At 39.5% G+C, this 17,076-nt stretch overlaps 2 protein-coding genes and 1 long non-coding RNA gene across 13 annotated transcripts in view; 2 read left to right on the forward strand and 1 right to left on the reverse strand.

Moving 5' to 3' along the window:
• The window catches only part of SCEL (sciellin), a 48,109-nt gene extending 42,451 nt beyond the window's left edge, over positions 1-5,658 (forward strand). For all 3 annotated transcript variants that reach the window (XM_017829974.1, XM_017829973.1, XM_017829975.1), the window contains 3 exons: positions 528-636; positions 2,945-3,047; positions 4,039-5,658. In XM_017829974.1, the coding sequence (XP_017685463.1) occupies positions 528-636; positions 2,945-3,047; positions 4,039-4,055 (229 nt within the window). In that variant the 3' untranslated portion in view covers positions 4,056-5,658. The remainder of the gene's footprint in view (positions 1-527; positions 637-2,944; positions 3,048-4,038) is intronic.
• A 582-nt stretch (positions 5,659-6,240) lies between these two features.
• LOC108504677 lies at positions 6,241-14,363 on the reverse strand. Of its 5 annotated transcripts, XR_001877209.1 has the most exons (4): positions 14,229-14,363; positions 13,767-13,868; positions 11,982-12,085; positions 6,241-6,748 (listed from the first exon to the last, which is right to left on the reverse strand). It is a non-coding gene; the product is annotated as an uncharacterized LOC108504677 (long non-coding RNA). The 5 variants fall into 5 exon arrangements; XR_001877207.1 differs by lacking the exon at positions 13,767-13,868; XR_001877208.1 differs by lacking the exon at positions 13,767-13,868 and having other exon boundaries at positions 6,241-6,764.
• A 157-nt stretch (positions 14,364-14,520) lies between these two features.
• The window catches only part of SLAIN1 (SLAIN motif family member 1), a 92,398-nt gene continuing 89,842 nt past the window's right edge, over positions 14,521-17,076 (forward strand). For 4 of the 5 annotated variants that reach the window (XM_017829969.1, XM_017829967.1, XM_017829968.1 and 1 more), the window contains exon 1: positions 14,811-15,024. In XM_017829969.1, the coding sequence (XP_017685458.1) occupies positions 14,837-15,024 (188 nt within the window). In that variant the 5' untranslated portion in view covers positions 14,811-14,836. Of the gene's footprint in view, positions 15,025-17,076 lie in introns of all 5 variants that reach the window. The other variant, XM_017829965.1, reaches the window with a different exon arrangement.

The following is a 17,076-nucleotide window of genomic DNA, read 5'->3' on the forward strand; positions in this document are numbered from 1 at the left end:
CATAAATACCAGGTATACTGTTCTATATGCGTGTTCACTATAACTGCCATGAAGGTATAAATTCTGTCTGACATACAGAAAATCAAAAAAGTTTTCAGGCATTTCAGCAACACAGTGAATTCTATAACAGATTGATCAAATTATGGCAGTTTCAATACAACTACCAATTTATTTTTGTGATTAAAATGTTAAAATTCTTGTCCTCCACTCCATCCCTATTTAGTATACATGCTCCCAGACATTCAGCAGCTTAATTCAGTTCACCAGAGAAGACCATTCTTTCTATGAAGGTATTTTTGCTATTTGACAATTACATTCAGCAATTTATCCATCACAGGAGCATGTATATTACACTTGTCAACTAGAATGGAGGGAATACACACGACATTTTTCCATTTATGGCCGCTGTACAGTATACAAATGTCTTTCCCACGCAGCCTACTAAGCTTGCATGCTGAGATTTTTTTCTGCTTGAGATTTCGACGGCAGCTCTTTTTCTGACAGCTGATGTTATATTATATACACAGGAGTATAATTGGAAAAGATATATGTACATACTGCAGGAAGCCCTTGGGCATAGATGCCAAAATGATCTTAGATGCCTTGCAAATCTGCTGTCATTCAACTTGCTTCAAGGTAAGAAGATTTCACCTGGTACTAAGAAATATGATTTGAATGTAATACCTGCATTATACTACACATATAATAAGACTATTTAAGCCTTAGGCCTTCTTCACCTTGAAGAATAGGAAGGCTTCCAACCGGAGGAAATTAATGTAGGAAATACTATCTCTCTGTTTCTCTCTCTGCTCTACACAGTCCCTTCTTTTTTCTTTCCATTTCTCTCCCTCCTCCCTCTACTCTCCTTCTCCCTGCCTCTCCTCTCTCACAACCACAAGGAGGATAAAGGATGCAACTGAATGTATCCTGAATGTCCCACACATTTAGAAGCCTTCACTTATACACCCTTCCAGTCTGATACAGGGAATTATCTTCAACTTACACTTTCTTCGTATTATAAAATTTTGTTCAATTTCTCTTTTTATGAAGTTTGGTAGATGTTCTTGATTAAGTGACATCTAAAACAGTCTTAATTATTAAAAACTAGGTATTTTTTCCCCATTTCCATTAAAAATGAAAGCAGAGGAAATTTATTTCTGCTTGCCATTCCAAAACACAAGCCTCAGCCAAAAATTTGCTCTTAAACTTTTCTCAGGGTATGCCTGGCAGTGCTCAGTCCTATGGTCTGTTTTCTTTCTGCCTCATTTGTCTTATTTCTGCTTGCATCTACACACAGAGTTTGCTGTTCTCACAAACAATACTCTGCAAAATCACTGCATTAGCATAGCTCATTTTTCTGCCCAGTCCTGCATAGGTTTGACTTCTGCTTCTGACAGCAGTTCTTTTACCTATTTACTGCATGAAAATTAACACAAAGCAGAATACAGCAGTAAGGTTGCTCTTAACATGTATGAAGCTACATGTGCTTTTTGTCTCATATTGACTTTCTGAGCTCTTTGAGCACCAGAAATGCAATTTCTTCCCAGGAAACCACTATGAATACTATTACTGCAGGTAAATATAAGCTCTGGTTTGTTTCCATTCTTTTTAGATGGATCAACCCACATAGAGAGGAATGGGCTTTTCATGCAGTTAAGAGTATTAATAAGTTCGTATAGGCTGAATTATCTGTTAAATATTTATGCTTTTAAAAAAAATTATATTATTTTGCTACCTATTCTCCATTTGGGACCTTTCTGGCCAGCAAAATTCATCTTAATTTTTTTGTAACTACACACTTATGAAAGCATTGGCAAAAAAATTAAACAACTGATGTAGGTCTGTGGCTCATGCTTGTAGTTATGTATTTAGCTAAACAGTGCAACTTTTCATCATTAATATTCATTCAGCTCCTTACAAATACCCTGTATCCATTAGAGATTTGCACGTAGCTGACAGCAGTATAATATCTTCATTTCCTTGTAAAGGTATATACCAAAAGTTGTGAGTAAATAATCCAAATTATAGGAGGTTTTCTCTGTATAAAAATTCTAGCCAATCTTGGTGATCAAAAGATCATGAAGACATGCCCATCCTTTTGGTGATTTAAACAAAGAAACATAAAAAAGTGAAGAATCAGATTGTTTTAATAACACCTTAATGCTAATGCTGATTTTCACTTATCAGAGCATAAAATATCCAAAGAAACCAGAATTTACTATTATTTTATTAGATTAAAATAAATAAATAAATAAATAGATAAAATTATCTGGGTACTGAGGTTCTAGTTTATATATCAAATTACCATGCTCCTTGATCCACTGTCAGCTTTCCTTGTGATCTTTGGAAGTAAGCTTCTGTGTGTATCTGTGTATTTGCATATGTGAAATGTGGACAATGCTTCCCTATCTCAAAAATTAGTTTTTTTAGACATTTGTGAAAGCAGTGTCCAGATTCTGCAATTGGAGACATAGTTAAGTGTTAAGATAAGTGTCTTAAAATATTTTGAAATAAGCAGGTTTAGTTTCTTTAAGATCTACTCTGAGTTGCATGATTAGGTGTGATCATGCTTCCTTTACTTGGTGAAGAAAGAAAAGGATCTCAAAATAGTGATTCATCTTATTTTAGGATAAACCTTTAAGCTAAGACAGAGAAAGTACCCTTTCGAAATGTCTCAGGGAAGTACGGGGTTGTTAAGTATAATGAGTACCTAGGGAACCAATTGAGACTGATTTTTAGACGTTTAAAGGTGAGATATTCAGATGTTTAACTTCCTGTTCATTAAAGCTACTCTTTCAGAGTTCAGATTTGATGATATTGCAGTACTAATAACCCCTATTCTGGTCTGGGGTTGCCTGGTTCCTACAGTACAGCATACAGGCAATGAGTATTAGAGAAGGGTTTCATTTTAATTTTTCTTCTTTCTTTGAATTGTGTGTTGAAGTGTGAAGTATGTAAGAGACCCCTGGAAGATCTAAAAGCAGGAGACAGCATTTGGATTTACAGACAAACTGTGCATTGTGAGCCCTGCTATTCCAAAGTTAAAGGTAATGTACGAGATAGCACTGAACATAAGGAGAACAATTCTGAGAACTTCATTCAAACAACTTGAATGTACAACACAGCTGTTGCTTTTCTCATTTCTGCATACTTAAACTTTTTCAAAGCATCTAATTCAGTAAGCTTAGGATGATAGATGATATCCAACCCGAGAGTCTAGACACAATTATTCTGTATCTGTGAGGGAGATTTCTTAAGGTCTCATTGTAACCCGTAGAGTCCTACCTATGCAGTCAATGAAGACACCTAGAGTGAGACAATAGCCTCTTGCCCTGGAAGTGAGAAGAATAAATTGCAAGGTCATCCGAGAATCAGGTTGCTCTACTGAAATGACTAAGCCAGGGTCCAGAGGTATTTTCACCTAGTGGAACAATTGTGACCATTGGAAAGAAGATACAAAATCTACTAAGTCATAATGAAAATATTATACTGTGATTATCATTCTTACCTTTGTGAGGAGCATAGTGAGTAAACAAATGTATAAGGCAGGGACAAATGAACATTTTATTAATTTTTCTAGAAGCTGCAAATTTTAAATCTTGTGTCTTCACAGCAATTATTATTTCATATAAAGCAGTACCTAGTACCTCTGTACCATCTTAAGACAAATGGAAATGGAGAAGAAATGCTCTGATAAGCTGGTTATCAACAACATAATTCCAAGATAAGATCGTGTTAACTAAAATTACATTAAAAATTTGTTTGATTAGAATACTTTGTGTTATGCCATTGCAAAATTTGACAGGAAGAATTTTGCAATTAATCAGATTAGAAAATTAATAAGACATTGTAATAGTTACAAAACGGTAAAAAGACATACCAGGATTCTGTATATTAAGCATTATAAATTGACATGTCCTTATTAATCAAATTACAAGATAGGACACTCAGACTTCAGTAGATATTCTAAAAAAGAAAAAAAAAATTAGAGTATACTTCTTTGCTTGGCATTTCTGACCAATATTTTCTCTCTTGCAGAAAAATGGATCTACTAATTCTGACATACAGAACTCATGATAAAGAAGTTCCACTGTTGTTTAATTAAGTGTATTGGCCTGTTAATTCAAAGCACTGTGTAAAATTATTCATTTGTATTGCTAGGAAAAAATTTCCTAAATGAAGTCCTACTGCATAGTTATCAAAGGAATTAATTTATTGGGAATTCAGATGCCCTTTCATACATACATTGCAGGAAGCAAAACGAGACATTGTTCAGTATTTTCATCAGATCTGTGAAACTGTTAAAGTGTATGCAAAACCAATGATAATTTATTGAAATTTTCTGAATGTCAGAACATACCTACACACTTGTTATGAAGGGGCTGTATTCTCTTTTGTGTAAAACACATCTCCTCCAATATAAAGATCTGTTGGCTTAATATAGCATGAATGGGATTCATCTCATCAAAAATTTGGAGGTCAACTATTTGGTTTAAACTAGTGTTTTCATACAAAGGGAAGGGGGTTCATGCTGTACCTTTGAGGAGAGACATCAATCTCCAGAGGAAGGTTCTTTCCAAGTAACCTAAATGGTAATTCTGAGACAGAACAAATCATCTTTGGAAAATGCATCTCTATTACTGCAGAAGGATTCTAGGTAAATATAGTTAGAGGGTTTTAAGTAGAATTATCCCACTCTATGTTTATAATTCTGTTACTATTGTATTACCATTTTTTAAGAGGTGCACACTTAATAGTTGCCATGAAATAATGAAATACATACTTTGCACGACATTATGTTGTTGTATTTATCTTTCCTACTTTATTAAACTACCTAAACACTTTGGATGGATTCCTCTTGCCTAAATTTATATACAATGTAGACATCTATTTCTGAGTTACTTGATCTATTCTGTCTCACACAGAGGAGCAGACTTTTTTAGGAAGCAATTCAATTGGTCAGATTGCAAATGTCTATTTTACTGTGGTGTTAACCATGCTTTGAATGTATGTCTTATTTGCCATGGTTTGCAAAGGAATCTGGAATGAACAGTTCAGAATTCTACACATCTACATTAGGTCAGATAAACTCCTTCAAGACTACAGTGAAAGCATTTTTTTTTTTTTGGATAGTGTATGTGTATAAGGTATAGAAACTGAAAGAGGAATTCATGCTTTGTTATAATATGTTGCCTAAAATATTCAATAGTTGAGTAGTTTACTGGACATACAAGGGGTTGACTACTAGTCTTTGACATGAGACATTTTAGATCATGATTATCCAGAACAGTTTTTTCTTCCTTACGCCTCAGCTTAAAAGGACTTCTTGGATATGTCCATGACAGAGTTAGAGTGTTTGGAGGCTGTTGGACCTGAGCAAGAGCTTAGAAGCGTGTGAAATGTCAAAGCCATAGATAAATATTAGACTAGTGACTGAACGTTTCATAGTGGAGACAGGAGGCATGGATGGATGTCTGTGTAATTTAAACCATTGGGCCTGCAGCTGAATAATGATGTAATCTGTCTTGTCTGGCTTAAAGGATCTTCAGACTGACATGCAAAGGAGCCATGAAACAGTAGATATTTTGTTTTGTTAATTTTATGAAAATTTCTTATGAATTAATGGCAGTAGCTCTAATAAATCTGTAATTATATATATATATTTTCTGGTGTGTGTCTCTTGCTGATGACATATCCTAGTTAAACTATACTTATTGTTACTCTGTGCTTCGCCAGGAAAAAATGAGACTTGCACAAGAGGGTGAGAAAAGTAGTGGCAGAATTTTAATGTCACACATTTGGTCCTGTTCGGAGACCAACAGTTATTGCTAAAGCCTGGTTACAATGGAAGATGTTACGTGTTCATTTGAGCCAGCACAATTGAATCTAGGACTTCCTAGTGTTTGAGGGGATGAGAGATTTTAGTTCACTCCACTGGAGACCAGGAGCAAGCTCTGGATCAAAATATCTGCTACTTAAGTGCTTACTCACAGAGAAGTAGCAATAAGAAACAATAAATAATAATTCTGTTCTCATTTAGTCATCCGTGCTGAACAGCCCTGGCAATTTTGCCATGTGGTTTTTTTTTTGTTATTTTTTATTATATGTTGTATAAGTTTCCTGAAAAGAAACACCAGGTTTGTGATTTACCATATAAAAGCTGGCATAGCAGTACTCATTAAGAAAAATCATATTAACATCTCAATATCAATGTATCAAAACTTAAATGTTTTTTGTCCTTTTTGCATATCATTAACATGTGGTGTTTCATTTCCCTTTGACTAGTGCTTCCATGAAACAATCCAAATGAACAGTTTGCTGGCAGCTGTTTTAATGAACGTGTTATCTGCAATAATGCCTCAGATTAGACTGAAAAGCTGTATTGAGAGATGATGTACTAAATTATGTGGAGTTTTGTGATTCATCAGGCTCATTTTTTCAGTGTGTAATGGATACATTATTTTACAAAGTTGGGGGCATAGCTCTACAGTGGGGGAATCACACAATAAGAGGAAAGGAGTGAAATAATGCATATAATGCATATTGATGCATTTAAGTGTGTAGACCGTTTTGAAGCTACTGATATTTACAGGAACAAGGAATGTCATAAGAACAGTTTTGCTGTGTTGATATATTCTGTTGTATCCTGTGTAGGTTCTTACAGAACGCTCAGCCTGTGCATCTCTACGTAGCAGTGCTCGACACAGGGTGACAAATGTCTGTAACGTTGTCCTCTCATCCTCTTCCTCTTGAAATAAAAATTCCTGTGAGTTTGACAAAACATGCCTTCCATTACTTCATAGAGCCTCCTTAGCTAGGCTTGTAAAAAACTAGACAACATCAAAGGGGCCTTGCATTTATTCAGTGCATTTATTCCTTTCTCTTTTGTATAGGGATGAATGTAGTGTTGGGATAGCTTAATGTGTTCAGTTTATTTACTCGGAACATACCAGGTCAGAACTCTGCTACTCTGCTTGCCTTCCTTGATAGTTTAACATAATCCTGTTGTTTGTACAAATCCTGTTGTTTACAGTGAAAAGTATCTGCTTTCTTCCTTGGTTTTGCTTTCTAATCATACTTGCATATTGCTCATTGTAACTACTCTGTTACACCAGGACATGGTTTTAGCTTCCAGTCTAGTTGATGTCAGACTACGAGGGAGAAATGCAGCATCCTTTTCTTCCTTCTGCTGCACCAAAACACCTCATTTTTCTTCACAGCAGTGTAACAGCAGAAATATCCTTCATTCGATAAAGAGATTTAATACTTAGGTTGGTTTCATGTGCCAAAGTCTGAAATTGTTGACCAAACAGCTTCGTTTAGCTGCTAAATAGAAAAAGAACTGAGTTGAACTAATGAGGTATTTCCTTTTTTGATTTCAAAGGCCTCCTCCCCTGTTTTCTGCTTTGCCTGGTCTGAGCAACTCAGCTCTAATCTCTGGCATCAGTAAAACTAGGACTTACAAACATTTCTTGCATTTCAGGGAGAAGAACCTGTAGATATTTTCAAAATGTGTTTGGCACACTGCTAAAATCAGACCTCCTCAAAAATCTTGGTAACTACCAGCTTTTAAAACCAAGGAGATGGTGTTCTCCATCTGAACACATGAACTCGGCCCAGAAAGCGGGAGTGCCAAGTTCAATTTCTCCCTCAATGTACCTAACCAAATTGCATAACACAGTGGAATAGGCCCTTGAGAGGAATAAACAAGATGCTTCCATAACGTTTTTGCACCCTCACCTGTGCAGGGTGGATCCTTATGGCCCATGTTCCACAGGATAGCCACAATGCTATATGCCTCTTAATACCTCATGCATGACTGCTGAATAGAAAACATATAGTCCTGGGAGCAAAGACCAAATCCTGGAATCTCACCATCTCATCCTAGTGGTCTAGCTAATAATTAAAAGCAGTGTGAATGAATTTCTGTTTATTTCTGTTAATGCCGTGTCCCTTTCTAGCAACATTAGAGGAGTTGTCAATCAGATTTGGCTGGAGTAGGATGGTGAGGGAGTGGAATTCTGGGAGGTTTAATACAAGAGTACTAGAAGTGTTTTCATATGATGAGCTCTTTTAAGCCTTAGTATCTTTGTCTTTCCAGTCTCTGAGCTCTTTTGGACAGCAACTATCTTCTGCTTGAGCAGTGCCCAGCACAGCAGTGGCCTCTGGGTGGTACTGCTGCACCTGTGTAAGTGACCCAAGAAAAATTTAGATTTCACCTCCCTTTCCAAGCAAGCTGTTTAAAAATGTACTATCTTTTGTGGGGTTTTTATAACTGTGTCAGTTATAAACTGACAACTACAGTCTCGTAGCCTGTGCCAAGACTTAAAAATGACTGGTTTTGTCCTGTTAAAATCAATATCTGAATGTAATCATGCCAAAAGCACTTGTCTGAGTCTTGGCATTGCTGTGCAATCATCAGACATCTGTTTAGGGAACTTAGACAGCTATTGCAGTCAAAATAATAGGCAGACAACATTTTAAAACTACCTACTCAGGAAAAAAAAAAAAAAAAGACATCATAATTTCTGGAATGAAAAGGCAAACTTTTTCTAGCATTCAGGATATTTTTCCACATGTTCAAATACTAAAAGAAGCAGAAAAGTGAGAAAACATTCAGAAAAAGATGAAAGCATTATGAAAATAAGCCAAATAAGGAATTTTAAAAGTACTAGTGTTGCTGTAAATAATGGTGCCATTGAAATTAATAGTCAAACTTGCTTGTAAGACGAATATTCCAGAAAACATTGGTCTGTCTTCATATTTTCTGGTTCCTTGAGGGAATTTTTACCCATGGAACTTTGAATTATATTATCTCTGTATGTAATTCAAATCTTGGAATTAAGAATGAGAATCCAGCTAACCGTATTTGTAGCATTCTAATTTCAAAGAGACAAATATTTAAACAATATTTGGGAAGTATATGACTGATAATGTATTTGAACACTGTTTTTATCTGTTTTTAAAACTGAACATTGATTTTATCCATTTACCAAAGTAACATGCATAAAAGTAACAGTAAAGCCTTTTGTAGCAAAACAGCAGTTTTCTCACAGCAAAACTCTCTACGGGAGCAAGCACACCAATTTTATATGAATGACATCGGTGGAAAGCTGAAGAAGGAAAGCTGGGAATGAGCAGTATTTTTTCTGCCTCTTTCACTCTAGCGAGAGACATCCCAGATACCCAGTCAGAGGAGGGCACATGCTTTGAGAATTCTGATTTCTAGGTTTTAATGCAGAGATCACCAGGACTGTTTAAAAAGGAGGTGAGGGAAGAGGAGAGGAGAAGTGAGGCAAGGGAAGGGAAGGGGACGGTCTAAAGCATTTGAAACTCAGAATGACTTGATACAGAACTGATTAGTTAAAATAAAATAACAATCCATTGAATTAGAGCTGTCATGTATAATTCTGTCTAGATGGATTTACAAACTAGCAGACCCTAAACTTAATGCACAGACAGTACCTTTTGATACCACAAACGCTGATTTTCTGGAGCAATTGGGGCTCACCATAATGATGCAATTTTGGATTGGATTCTATAGTAAATCCATTCTAATAGTGACTACAATGTACTTCAATTTAATATTAATTAAATAAGGAAAAAGCCATAAGGAATCATGGTAGTTCAGAAAAGGAAACAGTATAAAAAAGAGAAAGTCAATTAGCATGAAACTAGCAACAGTTAGGAAGTCAAAATCCATGCTGTAACTCCAAGAAAATGTTTAATTGCTCAAATACTTCAAAGCAAATGTATAAATCTAACAATAACAAATTGCTAGGTCTAGGTAGTATCTATGCAAAAACTCTATGAAGCCCAAATGGGACATTGTTGAACTTCTCACAACCATTTACCCTACCATTCAAAGCAGGCTTGGTCCCCAACAAATTGGAAGCATCAGCTGGGACATCAGACTTGAAAAATACATGAAAACTGGTCTGGTGAACTACATTTCAGTTATTCTGATTTTTTATCAAGCCAATTTTCTACAAATTATAATAAATAACAGCATACAGAGGCATCTGGATATGTATGATATATTGGAGAAGAGTCCACACTGATTTTTTACATCAAGCATGCTCATGAATATATGAGTGTTTCTGAAAAAGTCAATATGCTTTCTGTTAAGCCAATTTCTTTAACTGGGTACACCTGGATTTACAAGAATTTTTTCACAGTCTTTCCCTAAACTATCATGACATAAGAAAACATGGAGTAAGAATAGAAAGAAAACAATGGGTTAGAAAATTCATTTTTCATTATGGAGACAGGAAACAATGGGAGGTTCAGCCTGACTTCTGTGGGGGCAAGGCTGTATAAATTAGGGCTTGTCAGCTGGGAAGAAAAGTAACTGAGTTTTATATAGTCATGAATGACAAAGAGAAGCTGAATAGGGAATGATTAATCATTCTGTCTTTCTCAGAAAGCCAGAATAAGGGGCACCCAATTAAATTACTAGGCAGCAGATTTTAAGTAGATAACAAGAAGCAGTTTTTATAACATTATTAAATTGCAGCTTTAATTGCCACAGGGTGTTGTAGAGCCCTAATGTTTAAATGGTTTAAAAATGGGACTCAGCAAATGGAATATTATTACACATCAGTGGCTATCGAAAATAAATGATCCAGATGTCCTGATTTGACAGCTTCTGAAACATGAAGAAAATACCTCAATATTCTTCTTGTTTCTGAGATGTTTTCTTTACAAAGCTACTATCAGCCTTTGCTAGAAGCAGAATACTCGATTAGATGACTTCTGCTGGCATGGTAGTGGCTCTCTTTTTATAAAACTACTTTCACAGTGATTTTTCAGACTGAAACTGTACTTTAAAATAATCTCACCAGATTTACTGTCCATCCTCTCACCTTATTGTTACACATCCTTTGTATAACCCAGACTGGATTACTGCAATTAATTCTTTACTGGCTTGCCTGAAAGGCAGGTCCAGCCTGCAGCTATTGCAGTATAAAGCAACAGGCTTATTATCAGAAAAGAGCAGATGGGATTTGTGGACTTCCTGCTTCTTTGTTCTCTGCATTGGCAGCCTATTAGTAACTATACTGATTCAGAAATTCTTACTATAGGACACTGTGTAAGTAGCATCCTGTAGAAGATTTAAGGCATATAATTTCTCCGGTCCAGGAATAACAGGTTTCATGGGCACATCATCATGTTTGGGTTTGGTGTTAGACAAATTTTATCTAAGCCTTAAAAAAATGAATGGAACCATCAAGTCTTCAATGTGCTTTGTAAAGTGCTGATGAAGTTCTGGGTTGATCAAACTCATCAGCTACTGCTGGGATACTGAATGGAGCTCATTGACAATTTATTAGTAATGCAAATATTGGGAGCAGAATAATTTGTGTTTGAAACCCCCCAAAATTAGGTTAAATATTTTAATGACTAAGGTGTTCAAATCATCTTTGCAGAAGACAAGCAGACCAGCATGAACACCATGAGACAGCGTGTTCATCAACATACATTTTACCTGCCAACACCTCTTTGTGAAGCTACAGTATTAGTGGAATTATATGTTAGTGCACTTAAAATAGAGCAACAAATACAACACGGTTAAATGCATTCCTATCCTTTACTAGATCCACCTGTCCAGGTAATGCCTGGAAAAAAGGGGGTTTCTCACACTGGCTGTGAGCATGTTAGTTGAAGCACACACAAGTTTAAGCTGCTTTCTACCCATACTGCTGGATGGAAATCAGGCTTACAGCAGACCAGTAAAGAAAGAGCCAATCAATCTTCTGCCCCATTTTCTTGGGGACCAGATGTAATAACACTGTTCCTCCCTATGCTCAATTCATCTGAACTGCCTGGAACAGCTTTTGTACCCATGCTAAGACACTATACTCAGTCCTAAGCTTTCTCTCTTTAGAACTCAGTTCTGAAACAAGTGTCTGCATGGAGCATTTGCACAGGTGGCACAAACAGTAGATGGCATTTGAAAATTTGCAACTACTTGTACTCACTGAGGTAAAGCATTTCCATGGTGACTCTTCAGATCCTATGTCATGATGTTATATGCTCTAGTGTGTCTTCAAATGTGTCTCCTGGTGCATCTCCAAACTGATGTCTGCATCAAGATTTTTTAAATTATGCAATATCCAGACCATATTGTCATATTCCTGTACTGACAACTGAAAGCATCAGATATCCATTTCCCATTTTTTTTGCTCGTTCACTAAATGACCTGCTTAGTTCAAAGAAAAAAAGTGATTCCTCCATTCTGAATCTCTTTTGAGTATTCCACAGAATCATCGAAGTTGGAAGAGACCTTCAAGATCATCTAGTCTAACCAGTAGCCCAGTACCACCATAATCACTCCTAAACCATAAACTCAAGTGACACATCTTCAAGAGATGGTGACTCCACCTCCCTGGGCAACTTACTGCAGTGATTAACCACTCTTTCAGTGCAAATTTATTTTATAACATCTAACTGAACCTTCTCACCTCATTGCATCATCCAGCACTACTCTTATTATAAACTTCTTCTTGGCTTTTTTTTCGTTGTATGTTACTGATGTCAATAAACTCCATATTACATATGCTCCTAATTCATCTTTTAAATCACTTTGCAATCTTACTGGATGAACAATGCACTTCTAAGAATTAAGGCTAGTACCATTACTAGTGATAACAACCTTAGCCCATTTTGTCTAGGGCTAAACATATAGAAACTCAACTCTTTTACCTCTGGAAATAAATATTACAGCTACCTGTAGCAGTGAAAACTGGATTTTATTACTCACTCTAATGACACACAGCAGAATTAGAGCCAGATGATTTTTACTCTCAACATTTTTCCATTTCTTCTTCCAAAGGGACAGAGGAGATACCAACAAAAGTTTTAGATTAAGTGCTATCTGGTGGCAAAGTAGTACACTGGGCGCTGTACTTATGAAAGTTACATCATCTGGAAGTCAACGCTTTGTGCTGTGCTCTATCTTCCTTTCCAGTCCTTCTTATAAGACTGGGAGGTATTACTTGCACTACAAGAGTGTTTGAAAGACTAACAAACAACAGTGCTGTTGCCCTGTGCATATGCAGAAGAAAGTTTCCAGATTATAAACAAAAGAGAGAGAAGCGTGACAGGCTGGATGATTTCAAAGTTGACTTATGCCCAGAAAAATAATGTCTGTTTCTATTTGCACAAGAAATCTGAGCCAGCAAAAAAGCATGGGGAAGGCACCAGTGGTTGATAAGGCTACTGCTCTGCATAAAGCTGATACTCAAGAACTGAGTAGTGACTAATAGCTATTATTAATGGGTAGGCAAACAACTTACGTACTTAGAATCACATAATCATTTAGAAAAGACCTCTAAGATCATCAAATCTGTTAACCTAGCATTGCCAAGTCCCCACTAAACCATGTCCCTAAGTGCAACGTCTACACATCTTTTCAATACTTCCAGGATGGTGACTCAACCACTTCCCTGGGCAGCCTCCTCCAGTGCTTGACAACCCTTTTCGTGAAGACATATTTCATGATATCTAATCTAAACCTCCCCTGGCTTCCTTGAGATTTGTTCCCAATTTTGTAACTTCAAGATGGTTATTTAGGTTATGTCTCCTCTTCATATGGCTAGAGGAAATGAACTCAATGAGGGTTGTGTGATGGCTGAGCAGTCTTGGGCAACACTGAATCTCGGCTCACCTCCTAGGTGGAAGGAAAGGACACAAGCAATGGTTTCTTACAATGCTGGACAATGAAGGACAATGTAAAAACACTACCGTGAGTGAATGTTACTCACCTCTTTTGCAAAGATTTGCATGTTACAAGTCCACCTACGAATCAGGACTGTGTTAAAGGAAGACATTTCAATACAAAGACATCTTCCCCCTCAGGTGTTCTCCTATACATCAACAATTACATAGTTAATGCAGTTTTCTGCAATGCTTGGTTCCGTGTTCTTGCTTCACCAGCAATGCAGCTTCAAAAATACGTCGCCTTCCTCGCTATGAACCAAAACTCCCAGAATCAGCACGTTTCGAACACACGGGTTTTGGCTGAATTAGCTCCTTTCAAGCCCAACAAAGCCTCTACTTGTGATTCCCATTCCCCTCACACTCGATCTGCGTAATTACCACCCTGACACCACCAGGCTCTAATTACACGGCTCACGAGAGGCGCAGCGCTTGGGGCCGGCTCCAGCCCGCGGGCGGGGCGGGGTGCGGTGCGGGGCGCTGGGGGGAAGGCATTTTTGTTTAAAGACCTGGGGCTCCCCGTGGAGGTGGGTCTTGTCGGCTTTTCCACGGCTGGATGGCGGGGGCGCCGGGCGGCTCTTTGTTCCTGCCGAGTGCGTGTGCGCGGCGCTCCGGCTGCCGGAGTGGGTGGGGATCCCGCCCGCGCCCTCGCTGCCGTTAACGGGAGGCGCAGGAGCGGCGGCGGAGCGGGGGCGGGCGGGCAGCGCAGCACCGCAGGGCCGGGCCGGGCCCCCAGCGCTGCGAGCAGCGCTCCCCGGCGCTCCCGCCTCCCCCGGGGGCCGGGCGCTGCCCTCCGGCGGCGCGGCGGAGCAGGTGCCGGCGGCCGCGGCGGCAGCGGGCTGGGAGGATGGAGGCTGCCTTGCTGAAGCCGGCGATGATGGCGGAGGTGAAAGGGAGCGGCGCCGGCCCCGGCGTGAGCGCCGAGCTGGAGGTGAAGAAGCTGCAGGAGCTGGTGCGGAAGCTGGAGAAGCAGAACGAGCAGCTCCGGAGCCGCGCCGCCGCCGCCGCCGCCGCCGCCGTGACCAGCGGCCCGCCCAGCCCGCACCTGCTGCTGGCCCCGCCGCCGGCCCCCGGAGGGCTGCGCCCCGCCAGCCCCCCCGCCCCGGCCGCGCCGTGCATGCCCAGCCCGGTGCCCACCATGCTGTGCCCGCCGGAGCCCCTCGCCTACTTCAAGCCCTCGCCCGGCCTCCCGGCGGCCGGCGGCGGGCTGGAAGGCGGCGGCGGTCCGGGGGCGGCGGCCACGGTGCTGGACGAGGTGGCGGTGCTGGAGCTGGAGGACGGCTGCGGAGAGGACGAGGATACCTGGTATATGCGGCTCGGCCCTGCCCCGCCCCGGCCTGGCTGTGCCCCCCGGACCCGTGTGTCGGTCGCCCCCCGGCCTGGCCTCCCGCGGCGGTCTCCCGGCACTGCTTAGCATTAGCCCCCAAATCCACTTGATCTCCCTGCTTAGACTGAAATCAGCTCTTTTTTTTTTCTTTCTTTCTTTTTTCCTCTTCCCTCCTTCTAAACCGTGCCATCGGTGCGGTCGGCCTTGCCGAGGGAAGGGGCCAGTGTACGGGACGCGGCTCTGGTCGAGTCTTGAACCCCCGGCTCGGGGGAACAGTGCTCGTTTTCCACTCTGAGGTAGATGGTTCAGATCTCAGCCTAGTTTCAGCCTCCTGTTTACATAAGGAATTAAAAATAGCCGAATTTTGTTCCGGGAAAGCCTTGATCTGAGCAGCGCTGCCTCCTCATCCTAAAATCTCTGCCCAGTTGTCTCCCATCTTCAGGGATTTGGGAGGGCTTTTGTCTTTCAGACATTGATCTAAATTGTTGTGTATCTTAACGCGCCCACGAAGCTCCAAAAGGCACGGCAGGGTGCTAGTAAATTAAATAAATCGGAAACGACTAGCGAATGAATAAAGCAGAAAATAAAATCAACCTGGAGGAATGGTTACGCTCACTTAAAAACAAATAGAAGGGGAAATTACAAGCTACAGATAAATAAATAAGTAAGGCAGGTGCCTCAAAACCTGTTTCAGCAACGTGGACGAACATCGTAGGGACAGTGCTGGCATACTATCTTAGCCGTGTAACCATGTTAAATATAATTGATCCTGAATAGTTTTGAAGTGTCAATAAGAATATGTAAATTATCTATATTTAAATAACTATTTTAAGTATCTGTCAAAGCTTCAATGAAGTATTTTTAATGAGACTAGTTTTTGAGTTGAGACAAAGTTTATGTCAACTGAGTATAAAGCAGCTGAAATGTGCTTATTTTTGGTAAAAGAGGAAGGGTTCAAAAATTAACTCAAATGCCATAAATGCTTCTGAGTGCTGGTTGTGTTTGCTTTGTGGTACACAATACCATAGTTCTGAAAATTGCTTTTGAGAATCATCTACAAATGGCATGGAGATTTTTGTCAGTGTTGCTACGTTGTGGGTACGATTAGTCTGTGCAGGGCTGGTTTGGGCTTGTCAGTCCAGACTTAAATCAAATTTTCCATTGGTTCTAACTGCTAGATTTCTTAGCATTAAGGAATAGCAAATTTGATTGATCATGTCCTGTTAAACAAAATGTTTTCCATGTTTACATTTAAGAATGGTAGAAAGTCAATGTTGCATTGTGCCTTAGTAAAATTCCCAATTCTATTTGCTCTCTGGGAGCAATCCTAAATGCTTTTTGGGCATGAGAACTTACCTTTGTCACACACACATGTCCACTGGCAGAATTTCATCATAGGGATTTGTTAACAAGTTTATTCCACTAAGAGTGAGTTGTTTTAGCCGTTAATGGCTGTCTGGAAAGCTAAAGCCCACTGCATATCATAGTTGTTGATTGGTAGTTTTAGGCCTTAAATACCTTTGGTGGTTTTTGGTTTAGGTTTTTTTGTGTGTCTGTGTGTGTTTTGGTTTTTTTTATCTGCAGTTATAAAAAAAAACATAAAAACATAAAACAACTGACCCTGTGGAACTGCAGAGATATCAAACCACTTTTTGGCATTGAGCTTTTTACAGGAAGGTCTGATCATCAGTTAGATGTTTAGCTTTTGAAGCAGTTCTGCAGGTTAACAATAAAGCTCAAAGCTTTTCTTTGCTTTTTGTTTTTTTTCAGTATCATTTTTTAAATGTGTGGCCAGGCAGTGCAGGAAGTCTGGGGAAATGAGTCCTCTCCTCAGAGAAATTCAGTAGTTGATGTCTGCTGGGATTGCCAAGAGAGCAGTCGAAGTGAGGATATTTATTCTTTGTAAGCTCGACAGACAGTGCTGCTTGACTTCAAAGGCAAAAAACCCCCATGGAGCAGACACTGGAGAGTGCTTGCTCTGGTGGGACTTAGGTAGCTCTTGAGCCAAAACCGTGAAGGTGAAAGGCTGC

The sequence above is a fragment of the Lepidothrix coronata genome, unplaced genomic scaffold, assembly GCF_001604755.1.
Source record: "Lepidothrix coronata isolate B3197 unplaced genomic scaffold, Lepidothrix_coronata-1.0 Scaffold172, whole genome shotgun sequence".
NCBI classification, from domain to species: Eukaryota; Metazoa; Chordata; class Aves; order Passeriformes; family Pipridae; genus Lepidothrix; species Lepidothrix coronata.